The 27,230-nt window shown below is 36.9% G+C and overlaps 2 protein-coding genes and 1 non-coding gene across 5 annotated transcripts in view; 2 read left to right on the forward strand and 1 right to left on the reverse strand.

Annotated features, from left to right (window-relative positions):
- On the forward strand, positions 1 to 6,453 carry LOC138714834 (RWD domain-containing protein 4). Of its 2 annotated transcripts, XM_069847013.1 has the most exons (5): positions 1 to 136; positions 364 to 490; positions 868 to 977; positions 4,318 to 4,510; positions 5,251 to 6,453. In XM_069847013.1, the coding sequence occupies exons 2-5, from the start codon at positions 383 to 385 to the stop codon at positions 5,467 to 5,469; spliced, it is 630 nt and encodes a 209-aa protein (XP_069703114.1). In that variant the 5' UTR covers positions 1 to 136; positions 364 to 382; the 3' UTR covers positions 5,470 to 6,453. The 2 variants fall into 2 exon arrangements, with proteins under 2 accessions (XP_069703114.1, XP_069703115.1); XM_069847014.1 differs by having other exon boundaries at positions 87 to 490.
- Positions 5,941 to 27,230, reverse strand: part of LOC138714833 (RUS family member 1) — a 26,279-nt gene continuing 4,989 nt past the window's right edge. For both annotated transcript variants that reach the window (XM_069847011.1, XM_069847012.1), the window contains exons 3-9: positions 25,247 to 25,407; positions 21,734 to 21,926; positions 18,172 to 18,287; positions 11,512 to 11,711; positions 8,701 to 8,960; positions 8,248 to 8,440; positions 5,941 to 6,371 (exon numbers count right to left, since the gene is read on the reverse strand). In XM_069847011.1, coding sequence (XP_069703112.1) covers positions 6,262 to 6,371; positions 8,248 to 8,440; positions 8,701 to 8,960; positions 11,512 to 11,711; positions 18,172 to 18,287; positions 21,734 to 21,926; positions 25,247 to 25,407 — 1,233 coding nt within the window. In that variant the 3' untranslated portion in view covers positions 5,941 to 6,261. The remainder of the gene's footprint in view (positions 6,372 to 8,247; positions 8,441 to 8,700; positions 8,961 to 11,511; positions 11,712 to 18,171; positions 18,288 to 21,733; positions 21,927 to 25,246; positions 25,408 to 27,230) is intronic.
- On the forward strand, positions 10,728 to 10,801 carry TRNAS-GCU (transfer RNA serine (anticodon GCU)). The gene has a single exon. It is a non-coding gene; the product is annotated as a tRNA-Ser (tRNA).

Here is a 27,230-nt window from a genome sequence, read left to right on the forward strand (position 1 = left end):
CGGGCCTATCCCGAACTAATCGTACAGCATTTGTTATATACAGTAGACTTATTTACCGATAGGTGGCAAACTGGCAAGTAAAAAAATAGAAGTAACTTTCCAACATGGTTCCGGATCTTCCGAATTTTGTGAACAGGTGACTTTATATTGTTACAAAATGTACAAATCATTCAGTTATATTTTCAAGGCGTGAAGTTTACGTTGAGAGAGAGGAAAAAAAAAGAAAGCTAGGGAGTTAGCAAAGTATAACGCACGTCTGCATCATTCAATTAATTGAAGTGTGTGAGGTTATGTGTAGTAACCTTCACGCTTTTATATGTCCACCTATATATGAACATTTATCTCTATAAGTATTGCTTACAGTTAATTACTTGTGGGAGCAATGTCAGAAACGGAACAAGAACAAGAAGAGGAGCGCGAAGTGTTGTTGTCAATATATGATGGTGACCCCGCATTTAAACAATTGTCTCCCACTAAGTTTCAATATAAGGTAATTGTTTGAAACTGGAAATGTGGTTAAGTGCATGTAAAAAAAAAGTATGAATAGCCTCATTAGAAATGAAATGTAAGTTATAAATTATTTAGCATAATTAAAAAATTAAAAACGCTAATTTAAATGCATTGGTGAAACTCGCCTGCCATATGTTCAGCTATTCTGTTCTGTATGACGTTTACAGCCCTCAAAGGGACCTAAGTAGCCAAATTACAAATATTCCATATGGCTGCTATATTAGTCTATGTGTTATACATGATCTGATTAAATGTTGTATGATGCTGTTTTAAAATTCCCGACGAGGTCAGCGTATTACGTGTTCTTCACATCATATAGGCTACATTCAAATTATTTTTCCTATGTTTCAATGACAGTATGGAGAAGATGAGAGCCCAAAATCGTTCTTATTGGAAATTTCCTGGGGTACATCATATCCAGCAGAAAAACCAGCCGTCAACATGGACACTTTTTACAATAAACACGTGTAAGTTTTCATGATTTGATTAAAAATATAGAAAGTGACTATCTTCGACTCTCTTGTCAAATTGGTGGACACATGCTCGCGTCTTAAGTATTTTGCACGTCTCAATGTCATACAGTGTCTTATTTAAGCTAGGCAGAAGTTTGTTAGTACTCTGCCATCCATCTGTCGTGAAAGTTCGGCATAGCAGGTAAAGTTGTTCTTTTGTTTACAATTAATGTTATTCTCACATTTCATAGCAATTGCCGGAAATGATCTATACCTGGCATCTAGTTACGATTCGTATATCCTAAAAAGTTCGAATTTACCTAAAGAGTAATAGGTGGATTAGAACAGAAATTACACTTCTATTATTTAAATTTCTCCACACGAAAAAAACCTCACGACATAAAATCAAGAGAAGGATTTCAATTCTAACTTTTCATCCTTTAATACATAACATCACCATTTCCATTTCCTTGTATAAAACAAACCTCATACCAGTAGTTGATAGCCTGTTTTATTTACTATCTCTTGCATATTGTGGCCTTCAAGTACCGGCCATTAGCAAAAAAAAAAGTATTGTGATTTTGGTGAGAATAAGAAACTATGAAATTTTATTTGACTCTTGGGGATCACAGCTGATAATTAGCAATTGACCTACTTGTTTTATGCAGTAGAATAACCTAAAACAGTGTTTCAAGCATACAGAAGGTAACAATATATATTGCTTTTCCTTAGAAGTGTAATACAAGATGTCTGAAAGTAACTAGCCATTTAGTTTTTAATTTTTAAAATATCTTAGCTAGGACAATGGTGCCTTAGTCCCTTTCGTCGTACTCCTCTTGGAACTTTACACGTTTATCCAGTGACCCATACAAAATCCTCTCTTAGGATCATCTTCAGCTGCTTTGTTGCATTCTACCTAATTTCGTCCAGAGTTTGAAATCCCCTCTTCAGTGGCAATTTTTTGGTTTCAGAAAAAACAGAATTCATAGAGAGCCAAATCTAGGCTGTATGGAGGCTGGAAGAAAATTGCAGGCACGATTCTCCCTCCCACTTGTCAATCTTATTCTCTTCACCATCTGAAGGGAAAATGGAATATGTGAATCCACATTGACTACGAAACCAATACAACATTTAACACAATTTCCAAAGTAACTAATACAATTTCGAGATGTTCTGACGAATTCTTCATCATACCAAATGACTGACTTCTCTCTATGAAATGGTTAACGTAATTTACGTAGATAAACTGTAATATGAGTAACATAATGTGATACTGAAAGAAGTTTTCCAGGGTATAAAACTATCTTGACGGATAGCACTAAAGTGTTTGTAATGAACTGCGACAATTTTTTACTTCAACCTCTAAGAATTAAATGCGAGTTAATTTTTGTTGATATTCGTTGAGAACTTTGTATTAAGAATTTCTAGCTTAAAAACTAAAGGTGACTCACCTTTCTCAACTCAGTCTGCTACTGTTATATTACCACTGACACCCAATTTACACTACAAATTACATTATATTTACTCCTGAGTCCACAGTAAAACATTAACTACACCTAGAGTAACAATTACGACAAAAGTAAGAATGAAATTAATTTCTATATCTAATTCTTTAAATATTCAGGCAGCTAAAGTCTGTGTGATGTATCTTGTCTCACTGTGAAAGGAGAGAGAAAGGAGATATGTTTTACTTCCTCTGTGTTGTTATGGCAATGGGGGAATGGAGCAAAGCCGTCCATTCATCCAGTGGCGGAAGGGACCAGTTGATACATTCTGTAGCGAAAAATAAAATTACAAAATATCTCTCTTTGTACAGTGTAGTTCCGTCACTGAGCTTGGTCTTTCAATAAATTGAGTTCCGGTAGCCTGCACAATAACAAGGTTTTGAAAGGAATACTGAAAATTTACAACCCTCCTATAATCTCCACCCTCACTTGAAGGGACTTGGTTTTATTGCTACTGAGACAAGATAAACCTTACCAGGTATACCAACTGGTCACTATGAATGGAAGTGGCAACTGTGTGTCATTTCCATTGTAACTAATGGTTCCTTTTGATTAGTTGATTTAAACAGTTATTATGGAGACTGCATTAAGCATCCTTCCTAATTTTGGATAGAGTATGATATGTTTGTTCTCTTCTGCATTGAATATAAAGTTATTTCTTACCATATAGCAAATTATTGTTTGTTGTTTAGTCAATTGTCCGAAGACAGGTCTGGACCCCACAAGTAACACCAACAAGGCATCACTCATGAGACAGTTAGGCCAGGAAATGATGGGCTAGGGTGGCCAGTTCCTTTCCCCTCCATTGCATACATTGCTAACTACTTACATATTGCATTAATCAGACTTCAGATGCATACAAACAATAATGTTCTTCCACTGACACATATCGTCAAGTGAGGTGATAATAGATGTATATATCAGCCAGAACCTCAATCAAATATATTTATATTTATTATTATTATTATTATTATTATTATTATTATTATTATTATATTACCCTTCAATAATAAAAAAAGTTCAAATTCACCAAGAATAAGATGAGACCAAGCTAACTGTATAAGTTGAGCGACATACTAAAGTAGTAGTCTAGATCATATATATTATGTACCAGATTGCTCAACTCTATGTTAAAATCGGCAGCACTTTGAAGAGAACAACCGCCAGGATTGCCACCCATCCATCATAAACGAACACGAGATGGCAGTACAGTCGCTAATGCAATTCAAGTGGGAGTTATGACGTGACTCCTTATGTAACAACTAGATAGCAGCATAGTAAACCTGACAAAAGTTGTTACCGTCAAAGCCTATAAGTCCGAGCAATCTGGGTTTATATGATCTAGGGTAGGTCCACACCTGTGGAGTAACGGTTAGCGCGTCTAGCCGCGAAACTAGGTGGCCTGGGTTCGATTCCCGGTCGGGACAAGTTACCTGGTTGAGGTTTTTTCCGGGGTTTTCCCTCAACCCAATATGAGCAAATATTGGGTAACTTTCAGTGCTGGACTCTGGACTCATTTCACCTGCATTATCACCTTCATCTCATTCAGATGCTAAATAACCTAAGCTGTTGATAAAGCATCGTAAAATAACATACTAAAATAAATGATCTAGGGTAGTAGTAAGACCAGAATTTTCCCATCACTTCCAGAATAGCTCTGGCATTCACGTAACTTCCTATAAAATTGAGTAAATAGTTTTTCCCAGTGATAAAAGGTACGTGGAGCCAAAGCACTTCCCAATTTTCAGGAAACATGGAGTTCTGCATCTATATTTGTAGGTTTTTATTTAATTCGCACAACAGTGACACATTTTGTATGTACTAACCTCTTACATGAATGTTTCTATCAGAATTCCAGAAGTGAAGGAGCGGGTGGTATCCCAGGTGAATGCAGAGGCAGAGCAGTATCTGGGCACTGCCATGACGTATACCCTGTTTGAATTCGTGAAGGAGAAGCTGGATGAGTTACTGGCAGCACAACCTAACAATTTCGTCACCGAGGTTACTGAGAGTGTGGAGAGAATTACTATATCAGGACCACAGGTAGATATTTCAGCGTAACAATTACCATCATCCATTGGATAATTCATTTATGGTGAATCTGTTTAATGTTTCACGGACTTATGAATAACACTGTACGGGGTGTCCGGGAAAGACCTGACGAAAAAGAAATAACTATATCTCTGAAACAATTGCATTTATTGTCGTGATGTTTTCACAGTTACAAAGAGAAACACAATAAATTTTAATATGCCTCTATATGAGCACCATTTGTGGCCTGGGCTATGTCCAGGCGATAATCTCCTGCCACACAGGTATCTCCAGTGTGACTAGTCCTATTGCTTCGTGGATTCGACCACGTAATTCTGCAATCAGTCATAGGAGTGCGATATACTTTGTCTTTCACAAAACCCCACAGAAATAAATCCAGTGGGGTCATGTCCGGCGACCGTGGTGGCCATGGTATAGGTCCGCCTCCCCCAATCCAACGGTCACGGAACGTGTCATTGAGGAAAGAGCGCAAATGGTTAGCATATTGTTTTCTCCTCGTGCAATGGTACGCGCATGCATGTAACATGCTGCTAAGCATCAAAACGTATTGAGTTTCTCTTTCTAATTGTGAAAACATTGAGGTAATAACTGTAATAGTTTCAGATATATAATTACTTCTTTTTCGTCAGGTCTTTCCCGGACACCCTGTATTTAAAAGTATGTTAACTCCCACAAAACTCAGATTCAATTACTATGCTTGTAACCACAAACTGTTTCATTTTATTTCAAAGGAAATTGAACCGTCTAAGAAACCAGTCAAGAAAGAACAGCTAAGCAAGGCACAGAAAAGGAAGCAATGGGACCGTGTTGATGGAAAGGGGGACAGACCTCGTGGCTGGGACTGGGTTGATGTGGTGAAACACTTGTCCCAAACTGGCTCCAAACAATCTCCTGAACATGAGCTTCCTGCATCTCCATCACCGCCACCACCACTACCATCACTGGGATGAAACTATGTATACTATGTATGTGTTTGATCATAAATATATATATGCACATAACACTCAATAGAGGAGGAATTAATTTGGACTGAACAGCTTCAATGTGTATGTGAAGAAATAATTAGATGTGTGTCCAAATTTGTTACTAGCAATTCTTGACTGTTTGCACATGATAAAAGGCCTCAATGTATATGCCACACACGTGACAATACATTAACCATACTAATTTTTAGGGCGGGTTTTGAAACAATTGCTTTATCTATGGTCTAAAACACATAAATGCATAAAAACAAATTTGAATTAATTTATTATTCAGGGGATTACAAAATGTTGAAGTTCACTAAATTTTTGTATTCTAGCTTGTGTATATATATTTTTTTATTTCAAGCATGTTTGAAGACATGAATTGAGCATCTGTAGGTAGTCTGGATATAATGTCAACTGAACGTGCCTAACCATCAAAAACAAGATATGAATGCATTAGATGTATATTAGGTTTATTATTAAAAAAATATGACATTATTTTGGTTATAATTTTGGTAGTTAAATGTCAATATAAAAATATTTTTTATTGAAATGTTTTTTCGTCTCTTGTCTCTCTAGTCCCACATCATTGTAAAATGTGAAAAATGCTGTAATGTTACAGTAACTTTTGCAATCACTACTTGTACATTTTCTATTCACCACAGTCTAACAAAACACCACAAAGAAGACTTCGTACTTGATGGGCTTCCAACAGTCATACAGGAATATTAGGTATGAGAAGAAAGAGATGATCTCTGAGACGAAAGATTGTATTTTTTATTTTTCGTCAGGAGTCTCTCCATCTTCAGATGTTTCAATCTTACTAAAGTTACTCCATACTCCCCTCCACTCATCTACAGTAATATGATGGCTATCTATGCTCCAACCTGAAAAACAAATTGTTCTAATGTTAGTGTTCTCTACTTTGCTTATATGAATGTTAATAAAAGCAAAAAGTTCCTGAAATAACTTGAAACCTATTTTCCTTTCATTTTTCTCTCCCTTGCTTCAGCTAGAAACTTAATTTCCGTTGTTTTTTTAATTAATTAAATCATTATTTATGCAACATATTACTGTATGTATATCAAGTCTTCCACTATTACTGCATGGATAGTGGATAGGGCTTATAAACCAAGTGATCCGTGGTTCTATTCTTCAAGTGGACAGACATTTTATAATTTTTTTTCACAAGACTACTGTCCACAACAATTCAAGACTGAAACCTGATGTTAACAAATGCACATGTTGTGATGTTTCACGATTGGCCGTATCTGACAGTACACCTTTCGGCATAAAAGAGATTTTTCTGATATAGAGGCACACACCTCATGACAGATTTGTTGCAAGATTCGCCAAGCTTATTCTAAAATTTCTGTAGAAATGACGCCATTAATGAGACTTTTCCTTGTTGATATCAGTATCTAAACCAGTGGTTCCCAATCTGTGGTCCGCAAGTAGTTCGAAAGGGATCCACACGAACAAGATATTTTTCAAATGGCATTTCAACTAAACTTAACTTCATTGTGCTCTGATTTTTCTTAGCTTGAAGAAATATTAAATTCGTTGCTATGGTAGCTATGTCACTATATTACTATTGAATGAAAGTACAGAAAAACGCTATGAGCTTATGCACCAATCCAATACATATTGTAATATCGATTATCAAGTTTTATATTCTATATGGGCTTGGCTAAAATGCATTTCGTCCGTTTACTCGGCCATTTGCTATTGAGATTGCAGCAGAGTTGGTTGAATTTGTGAGACACGTGCTCCTTCGTAAAATGGGACGAACAACTATAACTGCTCATGAAAGAGTACAGCAGTATTCCATTCATGGACTCTATGCTTCAGACGCTAAGACGGTTTTTTTTGGTAAATTCTGCAATTGTCGCATTGCAGAATAAAGCATTTTCAGAACGTTGTTTGCAAGTACTGCGGACACTAACAATGTTAACAGTGAACGTGTTTTATCACAGTATGGTGCTGTTGTTTCAGACAGACGATGTAATTTGAAAGAGAAAAATGCTGAACTGTTCATAATGTTATCTTTTGAGAACTGAAAGGTAGAATGCACAAAGTTTCCTTTGGAAAAAAATAGATGCTAATTTGGAAAAAAGTAGATTCTAATTTCAGAAAAATAGGTGCTAATTTTGATGAAAATATATGCTAAAAATTCAGGTCCCTACCTATTAAAAAGACTCCAATGTGTGGATCACGATTCTGCATGTATCCAGGATAAAAGTTTCTTTACTTTGATGTGGTAAAAAGACTGATTCTGAGCGGGAAACATTTTGTGCTTGGCGAACTTTTGGGTATATATGGAAAATCCTGAATATTTTACAACAAACTACCCATCCACACTACTCTATATTTGTCAAATGGAGAATATTTCTCTTGGAATTCGGTGAATATTCCATTTGTAACATCGTTTTAAGTGCAACTATGGTGAATGAATGTCGTATAAGTATCAGAAGATAGTTATACTTAATTTCGTACAGGATTAGTGAGATATTTCTGCATAGCTGCAAATTATTTACATCACTTTATAAAGTCATCTCCTCTATATTATATCAAGAACAATAACTACTAAATTCGATGTGGGAATTGCTTACTCTACCCAGTATATTATTTTATCACCCTTAAAAATCCTTCACCCTTGGCTAGGTTTCAGTCTACAATTACATACACAGTAACCACTAGACTACCACGCACGATCAGCAGTAAATCTACAGACTGAACTTGAGACTTCAGAAAATAACATACCTTGCTTTCCTGTGGCCTCCATAAATGCTGGGAACTCCTTGCTGACCACCTCATCTGCAGCAATCATTGCTTCTATAGGTATTCGCATACTCCCACCCTGCTTGGTGCCAGTGATCCGTATTACTGCAGTCTGAAGCCTGGACAGTGGACATGTTTTGGTAGATGGTCTACTCTTTACCTTGTTGATCACAACCTGTGAACGAACAAGAAATCGAAAAACGTGTATAAAATATTTACTATCCATACAAATTAAAACAGACTTTCATTTTTTGCATTACATACAGAGTCATGTTTACTTCCTCCTCGTATGAAATAACAACTAGCAGCAGTATTTCATTTAACGTCGGAGATTATTCAGCGTCAGCCAATCTTCGAAACTTGTGAATTTCTTATTCATCAGCAGCAATGAAACATATCCTATCTATATTTCTTCTAAACACATCTGTTACTCACCAGGTCTCTTCCACTGGAAATGCATGTGGCAATTCCCAGCGTTACTGCATGGAAATAACTTTGTACAACATCAACTGTTTTTTCTCCTTGAGGAAGACATGCGTATATTTTTCTGCCTCTCACATCCATTATTAGCAAATATCTCTTGCTGCGATAGAAGTTTATTAGAAGCTTGATATCTTCAGATGATAATTTTGCACCTTCCACAGCATTTTGTAAGGAAGCACCGAGTATGATTTTGAAACCACAGAGATCTTTATCTGTAACAAAAAAATATAACACAAATACCAATTTACATTATAGGCACATCATCTTCTCACAGAAAGGAATTTTTTAGACTTACGAACAGATGACACCAAGTTTTCAACATGTTTTCCAGCAACACAGTCTAGCTTGTAAACTTTATTAAATTAATTTCAGTCTGCACCAATTAAACACAATTATACTTAATTGCATCAAGATAAAAGAGTGAAAAAGCTGATTTCTTGAAATGCAGGACATTCAGCATATCAAGGGTATCATGCCAGAAGGGTATATCAACAAATCTGCAAGTTCACCCATACATACAGCCATATAAATATGGAATGATTTTTCCTATCCTTGTCTAGATAACAAAGTATTTTCTTTGATTCTTTCTCATGACCACTGTAATTCTCAAACTATTATATTCAAAGATAAACAGGTTCCATTAAAATATTTCAATAACGCAAAATGTGTCAATACGCTTTTCTGGTATGATGTCCTTGATATAAATAATTTGCAATGCCAGTAAGCAAACTGTCAGTTCCAGGTAAGAAAATGAGTTATTCAATGGCAACAGCCATGGTCACACAAAGCTATTTAATTTAATTAAAATCGAGACTTAATGTTGTAAATAATATTGTAAATATCTATCATCTTGCTGAATGCATACCTCACAGGATTTGAAAATGGTTTTACTAGTATTTTTCAATTGAAGCAAAGCTAAAAAATTATTATTCACATTTAATATTTACTTATTTTTTGTGATTGCTTTCTTATCTTGTTTCATTTTTTATGACTTTTTCATGGGGGTTAATCCTAGGGTTGCCAGGTTTTCAAACGGAAAATATGAAAATTTTGGAAATTATTGTTAAGATTTATAGGGCTTAGAGCTAGAAATAAGGGAGATTTTGACACCAACTCGACATTATCAACATTTTTTACCTTGTGCAGCGAAATGTTATGACATTATTAAACTTGTTAAATTAACATACCAATATCTTCATTGTGTTAAATATATTGAAGCTATGTGGTACTTTACGCAAGTGACTAAAGGCTGGTTCACAATAAACCGGGAACTGAAACGAGAACGAGAACGGAAATAATGTTAAAATACGTGTATTTAAATGTGAGCGTTCACAATAGTTAATTGTAAATGCTCATATTTAAATACATTTATTTTAACAATATTTCCATTCTCGTTCTCGTTTTCGTTTTCATTCCATGTTTATTGTGAACCAGCCTTAACTTTGAAGATGGCATTAAATCCCGCCCAAACTAATCACTTAGGTAAAGTACCACATAGTTTCAACGGTTAACATAGTGAAGACATTTAAGTTGTTAATTTAACAAGTTTAATAATATCATTAGTGATATACAAGCGTTTAAAGTGTGTATATCAAGAATGAGCAATGTTATGTTTAAATACATTTGCATATAACTGCATTCGAAAGTATTTATTTAGAGTACCACTCAAAGCACTATGCATATTTACGATTTTATTTGCATCCATTCAGCAATTTAACATCGTCTTTCACATATCTGAAGAAATCATTACAAGAAAGGTTCAAATTCGGAACAATTTGTAATTCAAATCTGGCTTTCAGGTAGTAGCTCCCTGTAAAGCAGGTTTGTATAATACATTCGTTACTGGAGGTACGTTAACAGAAAGCCACAAATTAAGTCACACAGTATTGTGTGCACTCATAGTTGAGTTCTGGCGTCTTGTCAGCTCATTTGAGTTGTGTGGATATAAGAGGAAAAATTGTGACGGTGTCGTGTATACTTCCAGGGGTAGCTCAGTCGGTAGAGCGTTCGCGCGCTAAGCGAAGGGTCCCGGGATCGATACCCGGCTCCGGAACAATTTTTCCTTGAAATTATTCAATTTGTAATTCAGTTTAATGAGTTCAGCAGAACTTTTGTTTCTTCCATCTGTCCTTTTATTTATTCGTAAGTGGAAGTCTCAGTAAGGGCACTGGATCGTGGAATACTCGTCACTTTCCCTACCCATTATGGAAAAAGTATGCACTAGACGTAATAAACACTGCACATGTACTTCTTACTTATGATTTACACTGTGCAAAACATAAGGAAGTAGGCAAGCACTGTAGCAGCTATGGCAACTTATTTTCAGAGACAGAACTTAGGCCACGAAAGTTTACCGACTATGGGGGAAATGTTTAATGTAAACGAATCAGAGGCTTCAAGCAGCATGCAAATGTTAAAATATTTAATAAATGAAAAATGAAAAAACACATTTTAAACTTAATGAAATACAGGAGAAATATTCTTACACAATGAAGAATATGTCTGTAAAATATGGGAAATATGGGAGACCCGGCAATCCGAGTTACTCCCTCCCCAATTCCTGCCCTTTGCAGAATTTTGATGCTTCACATCTCTTGAATAATTCTGAGACATGCACTTCAGTTTTATATTGTAAAACTACTTAAATATCCATACATGTTAGGAGGAGAATTTGGTAATACATTTTCAATATACCTTTATATTTAAATCACATTCAAGTTTTTTTGTCTCTATCTTAAATTAATGGTATTAAGTTATAATTACCAGATAGTCCTGTTCCCACGATCACTGACTCATGGTTATTGACAATTTCTGGCGAAGAAACTGTCTCTGCACTGAGGAACGTCAGAAGAAGCAAGTTAAGGCGCTCATTATTCAGAGTCACCATTTTAAGAGATCTCACTGCTTTGTAGTTGGCAAACAGATGGATTATTGTGAAGAAAGTAAATAACTGCCAAACAAACCTGTAAAATGAAATAACATTTAAAAGTTTCAAAAGAAAAATAAATGGAAACAAGCAAATTACGGACAAAAATTAAATTTGCTATAAATACAATTATTATTCACACTTTTAGTAATATTTAGACAGACATTTTTAAAAGCAGATCTTTTAACATTAAACAAGCCTGTAAAAAATTGACTATTATACGACAGTGTGCAAAAAATACTTCTAACATTAGTGCAGAAAGTACTTTTAACACTGACTTTCAACTATTTGGACTGATTGTCAATTATTTCCCATCAGATTTCACATGGCAGCAAATTGCAACTAATCAACGTAGTTCAACCAATTGCAGGTCTACTTTTAAAAATGACTTTGATTAAAAAATCTACACATCCTTCAACAACTATTTTATTAGTAACTAAATTAAACAATTCAGAATTAAATTTATTTTATAAAAAATTAGAGGGCACCCGAATTTAAGCAAGGAATCTATCTCTGGATCTGCAGTCAAATGCTCTAACACTGAGTTACACCACCATTTTGTTGCACTGTATTAAACTGTCACCATGATTGTTTGGCCAAACACCTGCATAGAATTGGAATATATCAGTCCCCTAACTGCCCATTGTGCAACTCAAACCAAGAAATGGATTCGGAACACCTCAAAATCTGTGCTTCAGTGGCTGGCCATGATAATATCTTTGAAAAATATTGGAGTGCAAGAGGTCAAATGACTTTATTGTCAAACACCTGGCATTAGAAAACAACAAACTGTCACTATTATAGTGAGGGAGAATACAGCAGAGGAGAAGTCGTGAGAATTATCTCACAGACGAATGACAGACTAAAAAGTAGTGTATGACACACATTATGTTAAAAATGATTTTATTTTGTTCGTAGGGCTTGCTTTACTTGGCCTGCAGCTTCGTTTCACAAAACATCCCTACTCACAAAATAAAATATATTTTAATACTTAAATCTTGAATAACTATTAACACTTATTAGGGAGTATTATAATATTATATTGCCGATTATTTTTGTTCCATAATTTCTCATAATAATGTACACGAAAATTCGTGACACAGTAAAAATCGACCCAGCATTACGACCTACAAGATCTATTACAATAATCGTAGACGTGCCACAGCTGTGGAGTAACGATTAGCGTGTCTGACCGTGAAATAAGTGGCCCTGGCTTCAAATCCTAGTTAGAACAAGTTGTGTGGTTGGGATTTTTCCGGGATTTTCTCTCAACCAATTGAAGCATAATTGCTGGGTAACTTTCGACATTAGACCTCGGACTTATTTCGCCAGCATTAATTCACATATCATCGTCATCGTCATCATCATCATCATCATCATCATCCATACCATAGCCCAGGTTAAATTCATGGTGCGGCATGCTCCCCAAGATCCACAAACAAGGGCTACCATTACGACCCATTGTTAGCACCATCGGGTCGCCCACATACCACCTGGCCAAGCATCTAACCAACATGCTCCAACCCCTGATTGGAACGTGTGAACATCATGTGAAAAACTCTACAGAATTTGTTAGAATTCTGGAGAACATCACAGTGGTCCCATCAGATCTACTAGTGAGCTTCGATGTAATTTCACTCTTCACAAAGGTTCCGATAAAAGAGGCTCTTGAACTGGTAGCGGAACAATTCCCGGATAATATTCTACAACTCTTCCGACTGGCCTTGACTACTACTTACTTCACGTACAACAGTGAGTTCTACGAACAAACCGACGGCGTGGCAATGGGCTCCCCGCTGTCACCTGCTATTGCTAACTTTTACATGCAGCACTTCGAACACCAGGCCCTAGACTCAGCCACACACAAGCCGAGCCACTTCTTCCGCTACATAGGCGACACCTTCGTGGTCTGGCCGCACGGACAAGACAAGCTACAAGAGTTCCTACAACATCTCAACAGCATCCACGCGAATATCCAGTTCACCATGGAGGTGGAGTCAGAGGGCTCACTGCCGTTCCTGGATATCCACATACACAGGAAAGCAGATGGTACTCTCGGACATGGCGTGTATAGAAAGCCGACGCACACAGATCTGTACCTGAATGCACTCAGCCTCCACCACCCTTCGCAGAAGAAGTCCGTCCTGACTAGTCTACTACATCGCGCCATAGTCATTTCCGATATCAACAACTTGCCTGCAGAAATGGACCATCTTCGTAGAACACTACAACAAAACAACTACTGCCGGAGAGACATCAGCAAAGCCCTCAAACAAGTTACCACGAGATGTAACACAATAGACTTAGACAGCAAGCAAGAACCGACAAAGAAAGCTTTCATTCCATTCTGCGGGAGCGTGTCACACAAAATAAGCAGAATCCTCCAGAAGGTTAATATCAAAACCATCCATAAACCACAGAGCAAAATCCGGAGTCATCTTCGTCAGGTTAAAGACAGTCAGGGCTTAAGGACTCCAGGGATTTACAAGATTCCATGCGAGTGTGGCGAAGTATACATAGGGCAGACTGGCCGCACAATAGAAGACAGAATCAAAGAACATAAGAGGAACCTGAGGCTGTATTACCCGGAAAAATCTGCAGTGGCGCAACACAGCATAGAAAAGGAGCATAAAATACTGTTTGACCACACCAAGGTCATTAACAAATCAAGCCACTACTGGGATCGTACAATCAAGGAGGCCATAGAGATCAAGCTGGAGAAAAACAACTTTAACAGAGACAGTGGACTCCAGCTCAGTCAGGCATGGACACCGGCCTTAGACCAACTCAGGTCCTCTTACAATCAAGGTCATGAAGATCACGGACCGAGGACGGCAACCGATTCCAACCGGCGGAACAGGGCTCGCCGCCCGCCAAACTTCACGCAGTAATCCCGGGAGGGGCGGAGCTTACGAGCGATGACAATTCCCGGCCCCGGATTGGCCGATCCGCCAACCAATCCCGTTTCACCTGAGACAGCCACATCTATATAACCTTTCGACTTTCTGTTCGGACATCACTTCCCTGAAGATGGCTGCAGAGATAGCAGTCGAAAGCTTGGAGCATTCCAAAATCTTAACTCGGCTGATATCCCGCGAAAACATATTAGTGAACCAACGCCGAGAAAGCCTCAAATCATACATATAATAATTTTGTATAATTCCATTGTTCGATCTAAATTAGAGTATGCTGCTGTTATCTGGAACCCAGTTACTAATAAATATATATACTAGAAAAATTCAAAATACATTTCTAAAATGGTTATATTACAGACTTTATAATGATTATCCTTCCTATGAGAGTTATGCTACAATGCTTCAACATTTCCATTCTACTAGTTTGCAAATTCGACGAAATTGTCAATCTTTAAACTTTCTTTATAAAATTATTAACAATAAGTTGGACTGTGTTGGTTTATTTTATTATATAACATTATGTGCACTTAAACTTAAAACGAAATTTCGAAATTTATTTTACATACCAAGGACAAATACTGAATCCCACAAAAATTCCCCAGTTTTCCAAATGTTACAGTTATACAATAAATTACATCCTCATCCTAATGTTGATATTTTCAATATGAATTTCTCTACATACAGAATTTTTTGTTATATTTTACAGAATATTGTTGTTAGTTAATTTGAAGCTACTTTCACACTTTATTTCAATTTCTCTTTTTTTCTTTCTCTTATTTATTTTGTTTCAGTTTTTAATAAGTGGAGGCTATGTTTCCTTTTCCTTGTTTATGTTTTATAAATTAATTTGTTAGTCGTGAACAATGTAATTGGCTGCTAATGGCTTCATTGCCAAATGCAAGGCACTAGACAACAACATTGTAATTGGGCTTTGCCTGTTATGTTTAACAACAAATGAATACTTACTTACTTACAAATGGCTTTTAAGGAACCCGAAGGTTCATTGCCGCCCTCACATAAGCCCGCCATCGGTCCCTATCCTGTGCAAGATTAAGCCAGTCTCTATCATCATACCCCACCTCCCTCAAATCCATTTTAATATTATCCTCCCATCTACGTCTCGGCCTCCCTAAAGGTCTTTTTCCCTCCGGTCTCCCAACTAACACTCTATGTGCATTTCTGGATTCGCCCATACGTGCTACATGCCCTGCCCATCTCAAACGTCTGGATTTCAAGTTCCTAATTATGTCAGGTGAAGAATACAATGCGTGCAGTTCTGTGTTGTGTAACTTTCTCCATTCTCCTGTAACTTCATCCCGCTTAGCCCCAAATATTTTCCTAAGCACCTTATTCTCAAACACCCTTAATCTATGTTCCTCTCTCAGAGTGAGAGTCCAAGTTTCGCAGCCATATAGAAGAACCGGTAATATAACTGTTTTATAAATTCTAACTTTCAGATTTTTGGACAGCAGACTGGATGATAAGAGCTTCTCAACCGAATAATAACACGCATTTCCCATATTTATTCTGCGTTTAATTTCCTCCCGAGTGTCATTTATATTTGTTACTGTTGCTCCAAGATATTTGAATTTTTCCACCTCTTCGAAGGATAAATCTCCAATATTTATATTTCCATTTCGTACAATATTCCCGTCACGAGATATATATACTTTGTCTTTTCGGGATTTACTTCCAAACCGATCGCTTTACTTGCTTCAAGTAAAATTTCCATGTTTTCCCTAACCGTTTGTGTATTTTCTCCTAACATATTCACGTCATCTGCATAGAAAAGAAGCTGATGTAACCCCTTCAATTCCAAACCCTGCCTGTTATCCTGAACTTTCCTAATGGCATATTCTAAAGCGAAGTTAAAAAGTAAAGGTGATAGTGCATCTCCCTGCTTTAGCCCGCAGTGAATTGGAAAAGGATCAGATAGAAACTGACCTATACGGACTCTGCTGTATGTTTCACTGAGACACATTTTAATAACAACAAATGAATAAAAAAATAAAATAAAAAATGCTTGTGAATGATATTTATAGTCAATGAACAGTCGCACTGTTGTACATACATAGCATGCTGTACTGTGAACAGGCTACAGTAATTATGGCAAAATGAGTCTGAGATCCAACGCTGAAAATTACTCAGTAATTTTGTTTCAATCAGGATTGGAACCTGATAATGCTTGTTTCACAGTCAGACATGCTAACTGTTCCACTACAGCAGTGAACTATCATTATCTACAGACAAGTGGCATATCTAAAACAACTTTATCAATACCAGGGATATGAAAACATTATTTCTGCAAAAATATCAACACCAATTTTTTTTAGCATCACTACACTTTCTCTTTTTTTTTTCATATAGGAATAAAGTGAAAAAATCTTTGCTATTATCTTTTTAAATACCCTAGTCCCTTTCCTAGAACTATCATTGTGAAGAATTCACTGTTAATCATTCAGAGTGTGACTGATAATGGTTAGATATATTCTCATTCTCGTATATCTGTGAAAATGTAATTTATGATGTTATTTGTACCTGTTATCTTTGGGAGCACACTGCAGCAACGAAATTAAGGTGTTGTGCTACAAATCAGAAAGTCGCGATTTCGAGTCCCAATGAGGAACATAGAATTTTCCCATCAATCTAATTCTTCCAATCTCAATATGGCACTGGAGTTTAAGCAACTTCTAGCAGATGGAGCATAAACAGCCAACATGTAGGACTGACATCCCTGCTGCTACTCAGTGCCGACTGTCTCGTGATTGGGAGTCTTAACATCTCGCCACTCTATGGTCTTTTCATGGCATGTAATGGGATAGCTTTGCTTTTCATGCCTGCTACTTTCGAAAAATATTACATTTTTAAGGAGATAATCATCAATTTTGATAATGAATCAGTATTGCAGAAATGCAATGTAGCGCAGGGGACAATGACCGAATAGCGTGGGTAGAAAGTGGCAGGCTTGTGAATTTAGCTTGGTAGGGGTTGACTGCAGGGGTGGCATAAGTGTTAACGCATGCTGGTAGAGCTTCATTGTGTCCGTGTCCAGCTTCGAGTACAGACGGAACGATGTGCTGTGATGAACCATCATGTGGCAGGTCCTGATTACAGCAAACGAGGCTCTGGTGACTATTGTGTTACTTCAAGGACAGTGCAAAATTAACAGGTGAGTGTTGTTTTATTCAAAGTATGTGTTAGTTCGAGGGAAAAACGTAGTGTCGAATGCACATTACATGTGGTTGAGTTGTGTTGTGTGGAAATACGTGCGAGGCGGTAGGCAGTGATCCATGTGTTACTTCGAGGAAAAAACGTTGTATCTAATGCACATAAAATTTGGTTGTATAAAATATGAAATACGTGCGAGTTGGTAGGCAGTGATCCACCGAAGCGGGGGCAGATAGTAGAGAGAGAGAGCAGGCGAGCGAGGTGCTAAACGGCAAAGGTGGGGATAACTTCCCCTACTGGCGTTTGCTGTATTACGATTTATCCAATGAATCACTTAAAATGGCTCTAAGTGAACTTACATTAAAAAGAAATCAATTAGGTTCAATACATAGTAAGTAAATGGAGTTGACTTACTCTCCTTCATCGAAAGTAGCCAGGATGATAATGCCAACAATTGATGCACATAAGTTAACAAATGTTTCTTGACTTCCATCTTTTGCTGAAACGTCCGCCATATTGTTTCGAATTGCCTAAAAGAGTTACAAATTCATTACTTTCATGGTAGCATAAATGCATGTACTGTTCGTATTTCTATGATAAATAATCACATTAGTTCATGATTCTACATGTAACTACAGTATACATTAATTATATTTGCATAAATATTAGGTAGACAGACAAAAAAAAATCCCATTTAACGCAATACAGTGAACCCTCTTATTTACGGACATCGAAGGGACATAACAATCTGTCCGCATCTGAGAGGTGTCCTTTATTGGGAGAGAGGCTCCCCAATCAAACAGTAAATTTATAATATGCATTATGTATCCCTTCATGCTTTAAATGAAATGTATTACTGTAGTTTAATTCTAAATACAGTCTACTGTACTACAGTAAATTCTTTGCAACTTTGAACTACAGTAGATAAGACCGAAAAAGGCAAATACAGTACTGTGCCATGCAATTTTATTCAAGGTCTACAGTTATGCAGTAGGCCTACTGTTTAAATTGTTGTTTATTGTTAGTAATTTACAGTTTTCAACTTAACCTTTACATTCAGGTGCAATGTCTGTCGAAACAGAACAACTAATTGAAGTGAAGAGAATAATCCTACTAACCCTATCATGTGTTGTTGAATACAATTTCACGATTGCGGAAACCTTGGACCGAACAGACAGGTTAAATTTTATGAATTTGTTTATCCACCCGCTTCCAGCTAACAAGGGGTAGTCGGCTGGGCTAGTGGTAGGATATGAGACCCTTATTGTCTTCTTTCATATTAAAGAATTTCTGTACAGTTCTCAAAACTAAATTTTCCATTTTTGTAACACATTAGGTCTTGAAATCCAAGTTCTGTCCGCAGTCAGTAGGTAAAGCAAGTTTTAGGACTGTGAAACAGCTGTCCGTGTCCGTGTCTGAGAGTGTCCGTAAACGAGAGTTAAATTTATCATTATTTCTATATTATTTCAGTTAGGACATAAAAATCTGTCCGTATATGAGGAGTGTCCGTATCTTGGGGGTGTCCGTAAGGAGAGGTTTTACTGTATAGGGTTGCCAACTAGTTCTTGAAGATAACACAGGAGACTAAGTGGTCTACAATATTTCACATAGAAAACTGACAAATTATTCAATTCAGTTAGCGGTACTAAAAATTTTATTCTACATTTTGGCAGTTAGGCTTAAATTAAGAGTATTTTAAAACATATTGCCTCGCATAATAGTTCCAAACAAACTGTAAAAATTCCCTACATGAGTAGCTGAAGTTGACTGTGATTTGATTAGATGTCACGCTCCTGTTTCGAACATCTGTTCACTTACTGTTTATAAGAGAAAACCCTCTTTGCACGAGCTTTGCTGTCTGGTATGCTTACAACACTCCTCACTATTTTTTTTTTAATCTGTAACTCTAACACTGTTTGATTTTAAACCAGTGAGCCCTGAAACTATTTCTGGCAAGTATTACTTTCTACAGAGACTGCATATCTCAGAAGCATCTCTGAAACAACAGAATCCATCATATAAATCACCTTCAACCGCGTAAAAAATTAAATGTTTCAAATACATTTGTATATTATGCAAAAATAAAGCAGAAAAAGGCTCAAAGAGTACGGAAATACGGGAGTTGAGAGACTATTAAAACTAGGCCTAAACATGGGAGATCTCGGGAAACAGGAGCATTGGCAACCCTACATAAATATGACATGAAAACAAATTCAAACTAACAGACATACCGGTAATTACTAGGGATGGATGAAAAGTAATGGCAACAGTTCAATATTTCTGACATGGCTTTATTCACAGGGGTACAACATTTACGTACCTTCTATATAGTCGCCCCCCTTATTTATTACCTTTTGCCAAATGTTTGGAAGGCGTCGTACACGATCAATGCGTCCATCTTTGTTGATGTTCCGTATTGACCGCCCTACAGCATGGATAAATTCATCTCTGGTATTGTACCGGGTCCCTCGCAGTGGTTCTTTCACTTTGCTGAAAAGATCGTAATCGCATGGACTCATATCGGGTGAGTACGGTGGGTGTTCCAGAATCTCCCATTGCCAGTGGCGCAAGAGGTCCTTGATAGCAGCAGCGGTGTGACTCCTTGCATTATCATGAAGAATGATGGGATTCTGTACCACCAAGTGTCGTTTTCTCCTAAGGGCTGGACGAAGGTAGTGCTGCAGGAACCTGCAGTAGTAGTACGCGTTTGCCATCTGCCTTGGAGGTACAGCGTGGTGCAGTATTACCCCATCAATGTCATACGCCACAATGAACATCACCTTCACAGCACTTTGTGTAGGGCGCATTTTCTTCGGACGAGAATAACCTGGATGCTCCATCCATTTGATTGACATTTCAACTTTGGTTGGTTCGTATGAGCGAGCCCAGGTTTCCTCCATAGCGATGATTCGTTCAAGAAAGTCGTCATCTTTCCTTTAGTACCAGTCCAACAAGGCCTTTGCGACTAGATAGCGGTGCCATTGTTAAACCTCGGAAATTTCATGGGATATCCAAACGCCATGTAATTTTGTGGTAACTCAGAATGTCTTGCAGAATGTGGAGCACAGTTTTTTGACATACTCCGACTTCCGCTGCTAACTCACGCGCAGTCCATCGACGATCAGCATCCAACAGGGAAGCAAGGAGTTGAACTGTGTTGTCCTCAACACGGGGTCGTCCTGTATGGAGGTTGTCCTGAACGGCATCCTGCCTTCCCGGAACACTTTAACACATATGGCAACGCTGCATCGGCACATGCTTCACGCAGTCCCTGAAAACATTCTTGTGCACTACGACCTCGTGTCACTTCAATTTTGATCCAGGAACGTTGCTCTAGTTTTGTAAACGTGGTCTTAGGGCACTCGCACTATCCCTATGAAAGTCAATGTTCTACACACTGCAGTAGATTGACAGAGTACTGTCGCTGCTAGCTGCACTAACTCATCTAACAGTCCTTGTTCATGTCCACACAGCTGGCAGCTCTCGAACGCACCATCGTCACGTGACAGCAGTGTTGCCATAACTTTTTATCCAACCTATGTAATTAATGAAAATTTAACTTTTAAGCCTTAACCCAATAAGATCTTGATTAGATCATCGCAGCAGGCCTATGTCACATTATGAAATATGCTTGTAATAAATTTAGATAAAAAATTCATTTTATGGCCAGGCATGCTAATCATTACTCCATGGCGGTGGACATGGTGATGATTGTGGCAGTGATGATGATGATGACACCGACGATGATAACGGACGACAATGCTAGTGGTGGTGGTATTAGTTAAAATCAGTTTATACGAAAAAAGTTATTAGAATAAGATTTTTTCTCTCTCTCTGTTCCTTCTCTCTCTCTCTATCTATTGCTTCTTCCTTCTTTCATCTTGTCTTCCTAGTCTCGTAAATCTTATTTAGTTTCCATAAATCAGCATGATATACTAATAGTGTACTCATTAACAACTGAGGCCAAATGCCATACCTGGTGCTGGGTTATAGCTGCCCTCGTTGCTCCTCCTGCCACTCCAACTACAGACTTCATGCCCGTGGAAATGCAGAGAATGTATGTAGAGTATTCCATAAACATAGGCAGAAGCAGCTCTAGAGCCATTGCCGAGTCATTCAAAGCATCAGCAAAGAGGCGCCATTTCTTACAGTCGCCATCCAATCGAGTTCTGTCACAATCATAGGGATCTGATCTCACATTGTAAACTCTGTACTTCACATTACAAACATTTACAGGCATATCCCGCTTGTTTCCTTAGTTAACATTTTCTTGCTTTTTAATATCCCAATATCACACAAAATATTGTATGTTTTAGGGAAGGCAGAAGTGAAATTTTGAACAAAACTGAAGAAAAAATGAAAATTTGGTTTTTTCCATTTTTATTATCTTTATTTTGATATTCCGCTGTTAGTTTTTAATTTTATGCCCTTTAAAGTATGAAATTAAAACCAAGACAACTGTATTACTATATTATTCCCATAATAAACTAATACTTATCATTATTTATATATCTTCTCTGAACATATAAATAAAAAGAAATATTGAAAATTTCTTACAATATGGTGCATGGAGCATTTTATATCAAACTATATAAAGTTTTATAAAATTATTAATATTTACAGAACTATTGTACTTAGAAAGTTGAAACTTTGTATGTTCATTACTAATAACATACTTAGTATCCATGATCAATTTCAAACAAATCGGATAAATTTTGTGGATTTTGAAATATTCACCTCTGCCTCCCCTTTAATGCAACATTTTTTTCAGTTGATAGTTGTAGAAAAAAATCTAAAAACAATACAACATTATTAACAAAACATTGTGCTCATTGAGAGCTGGATATGTATGGAAAAACAAACACTGAAATTTGCATCTAATTTGCTAAAATGTGCACTATTCATTTGAAATTGTAATTTGAATATTTCTGATAGGATAGATACAATAGATACTCTCTTTTCTTGCTGTATGTACTGAGTCACAAAGAAATTTCCCTTGGGAAAACTTACACATCTGTAGTTGAGGAATGTTTAATAAATTCAAGATGTTCTTTCTATGCTACAATATGTTACTAAAATGCATTATAGAAACGGAAAAGGGTATAGACGTCAAATTTACGTAAGAATCATGCACCATGGGAAAGTGAGGATGGAATTTGTGTAGGAGAGGTTATGGAATGCACTTCATTAGTACTTGCAATCCATACCCGAAAATATTGAACATATGAGGGGTGCAAGCAACAAAATTTGGCTATTGATAATATGAGAATTAAGAAAAGACCTTGTGCTACAAAGATTTTGATGGAGGATCATGGCATGAAATACATGATGGCTAGATTCATTTTGCGGCTCCTGTCACAAAAGCAGAAGAAATTTCGTGCTGAAGACGTACAGGTTGCTCGAAAATGTTAAACAATGATTTATATTTCCTTAAAAAAAATATTAACCGGAGATTAGTCATCAATCAATCTTCTTAATGTATCCAGCTGTTTGCTGACAACAAAAAGTCCACTATAGTCCACTGTAGTCTATTCAGTTGTTGTTTTTCACGAGAAATGAGGGATATTTTGATCGGTGTTCATTATAGATGCCTGTTGCTAGTAGCCAGAGTTGGGGTGTAGTCAATGTATACTGCAGGGCTGTGTGGGGGGGATTAGTCATGACCCTGAAACAAAATCCCAGTTTTCTGAATGGAAGTTGTACGAATCTCTGCATTCGAAAAAAAACTCATTAAAGTCGAAGCAACATCATGGTCATGTTACTAACTTTTTTTTATCTCAAACGTGTTGTCCACCACGCAGTGGCGGCTTCTCAAGGGGGTTGCAGGTTTGTACACCCCCCAGTAATGTTCCTAATTTCCCGACTTTGTTACTATTAAAAAAAAATATATATTTTTTTTTACAATTTTCATTCATGACTATCTGCAGCTGGCGTCTTGTTTTGTACGTCTGCAGAAGCCTTCGAGCCTCTTGGTTTGCAAAGATGTTGAAAACCTATGGAAGGTAGTTTATAGAGATGTTCGGCTAATGCAGGGACAGGGGGTTAGAGGCGTGATCTACTGCTTTCTCATTGAGAAAGGTTTGTCGCACTCCCTGGCATGGGACACCAACGTCAGTGCAGAAGAAACTAAATTCACTGGGAAAGTATCTGTTTCAACTAGACATTTGTCCTAAGTAATAAGCATGAAAAATGTATTAATTCAGCTTGTGCAACGAACAGTCGCATATTTCGCACGTTACTTTCTCAATCTGCATCCACACAAACGGCACAATACATAAAGGAGCTTGTATTTTGCTTTAAAGTTGTAAGAGTTGTCGTTCTGACAATAAGTGCTGCTATCTCCCGACAGCCTACAAAAGCTGCATTTGAATTTTATGAACGAAAACGTTGGACTTGGTACTTGGTAGCATTCTGATGACGATTCTGTGTTCAAATGTTTTTCATGAGGTTAAATCGTAATATAGAGAGCTCCATCCATGACCCCGTCCACTTTTGGACTTTCTGTATAAATAGGTATGCTTGTATTTAGTCATTTTACTTATTAGGCCTAATTGCATATAAATAAGCTTTATATGTATAGCCCTCAGGTATACACGGTTTTAAACTTTAAAGTAAAGTATGTTTAACTCCTCTCCGATATCTATTGTGCACCACCATATTTTCAAACCACCAGCCGCCACTGCCACCATGAATACACTCTTCAAGGCCAGACAATAAGTAAGGATTACCACATCGAAGTTCTATGAACACTGTGGGATGCAGCAAGAAGAAAATGGCCACAACTGTGTGCAAGTGATGACTGGCAGCTTCATCACAACAATGTGCCTGCCCATTCATCACACCTCTCAGCATCATCACTCAGGACCGTTAGTCCCTGTACGGCCCAGATTTGGCTCCCTGCACTTCTGGCTTTTCCCAAACCTAAAATCACCATTAAAAGGAAGAGAATACCGACCAGAGTCGAGAATAAGCAGAACACAAAGAAGCAGCTGATAATGATCCCTAAAGAGAAATTTTCAGAATACCTGAAAAGTGGAATGGGTGCTGCAATAAATAAGTGAGGTTATAAAGGAAGTACTTTGAAGGGGACTAAGCCATTGTCCTAAGTAAGTTTCTTTTAATGGTTGGATGCTTTCTGGACAGGCCTCATATTTGTACAATAAAATGTATATAAAAGTGTCGACCAATAATAATTACTGTCAAAGAATATTAACTTATTTCTGCACACATTTCAAAGTTCAAAATATTTATGTAGTGGCATTTTGCTGTACGTTTTAGGAAATTCGTTGAAAGTTTTGGGTTGACACTGTGACATAAGAATTTTTCCCTTTAAAATAATGAAAAATAAACTCCCCATTAGAATTTTCACACAGAACGTTTGATATTTCGGAAAATATTACTAACGTCAAACAGAGAATGCCTGTAAATATAAAACACAACACCTATTCTTTTAACATAAAAGCAGTAATGAAAAAGACTTTTTTCTTACCCTTCAATCCATGCGAAAATTATTCTTCCGGCCATTCCAGTTCCATCTTTAAGTATCCACGTGATTGCCGCAGCAAAGGGTGTAGCAGCTGTATCTCCAACACCCACTCCTTTCATAATAGCTTGCGTGGTAAGTGTTCCTGTAATTGTGCTGCAGAAAGCCTGCAAAATGAAGTACAGCTTGCTATTAGAATTTTACGTTAACAAAATCGATGGACGAGTATCATATCAATGGTATAATATCATAAAATACACTAACAGAGAAGAGGCAACAAGGAACAAGTATTCTGCTAAAGAGACTGAGAGATCAGTTTTCTTAATCTGAAACTAGAATAGGCCAAGAGGCCTAAGCCATGATGATAATGAAGAAGAAAAAGAAGAAGAAGAAGAAGAAGAAGAAGAAGAAGAAGAAGGAGGAGGGAAAGTAGGATAATATGAAGGAAAAAAAGAAAATGGTGGTGGTGGTGACAATGATTATGATGATGCAATAAAAGATGGAAAAGAGGGAGTACGAAAAAATAGAGAGATGGCGTAAAATAACATGGAAATGAAGAAGAAAAAGAAAAAAAGACGAGAAGTAGGAGGATGATTAGGAGAATAAAATGTAGGAGATGAAGTAGAAGATGGGATGAGAAAGAGTGAATGGAGAAGGATAAAATGAAGGAAGGTGGAAAAGGAAAATGAAGTGGTGACTGCTAGCGGTATTGGAAGCAGCAAAAATAGAAGAGGCAGTCTTTACAGTATTGCATATACCTACAGTTTACAGACTATATCTTTTCTTCCATAATACAATTTGTACTGTACAAGATCGAAGTATCACATAAGCAACAAAGACAATTTCAACGAGTTGGCTAATCCAAAAATCTTATTTTTTTAAGATAAAGTTTCCTTTAAGAAGAGTAAGCAAAAACGAAAAGCATAAATTTTCCTGATCTAAAAGCTTTAGTGAAAAAAAAATGTCTTTGCTTCTGTGTAAGACCGAAACTGTGCATTCCAGTCAGTAGAGTGACTCTAACTCTATCGAATGACAATGTCAATTATGTGATGACAAAACTTAAATAAACTAAACTACAGGACAACTCAAATAACATATGAAGAAATTATTACAGAAACAAACATTGTCAAAATTGCTATTTTTCAGGAGAACAATAAAAAATAAAAGAATAACACATGTCAGCTATTCCCGTTCAACTGGTGTTTTATCCTTGTGTCTATTGCACTTGAATTTTTGGAGTCTATAAACATTTAAAATAGTAGCAAATGTGTCCTTAACTCAATTTCATTAAAAAAGACTAGGGCTGTTTCTGTAATAATGTCTTCATATTCAAAGCAGTTGAAAACTATAAGTTCGACCTATCTATTGAACTATTCAGAACTTAAACGTGTTGTCAAATATATTCTACAAAAATTATAACAAGGGAACTGTTAATGAGCTCAAGTCGAAATCTTCCCTCAAACTCCACATATCGTTAAATCTCCACAGCACACAGACCGATACAAAAGATCAATTGCTAACCATACTAACTGCAATGTTGTGAAATTAAAGCTCGAATAAAATATTATTGAAAATTTGAGTAGATTTTACGCATTAATTTAGCATGTTCAGTGCACAAAATCATCTGACATGTCACTTGATAACATATGTCACATCAGATGAAAATTCAACTACTTTGTCGAAGTATGCGCCATTGTTTTGTAATGCAATAATCCAAGTAAGTTTACACATCCTTAAATTTGATATGGGCAGCTGATTTTAATGTGAAACATTTATAAGGTAGACTTTTCAGAAATCTGGGCACACTTTCTGTTAATACAGTGACATCACTGTCTGCAATGATGCAGACCACAAAGAAACAGAGAGCGGTATATTAATAATAATCAGACAACGGATTTTTGGTCCCTTGTTGGCAGATGGAGGAAGCTTAGCATTGAGTTCAATAACAAACTGACATACATCTAATCTTCTGTATCGGGACCAAAAATCC

This window comes from Periplaneta americana, chromosome 15 (assembly GCF_040183065.1).
Source record: "Periplaneta americana isolate PAMFEO1 chromosome 15, P.americana_PAMFEO1_priV1, whole genome shotgun sequence".
In the NCBI taxonomy this organism is placed as follows: Eukaryota; Metazoa; Arthropoda; class Insecta; order Blattodea; family Blattidae; genus Periplaneta; species Periplaneta americana.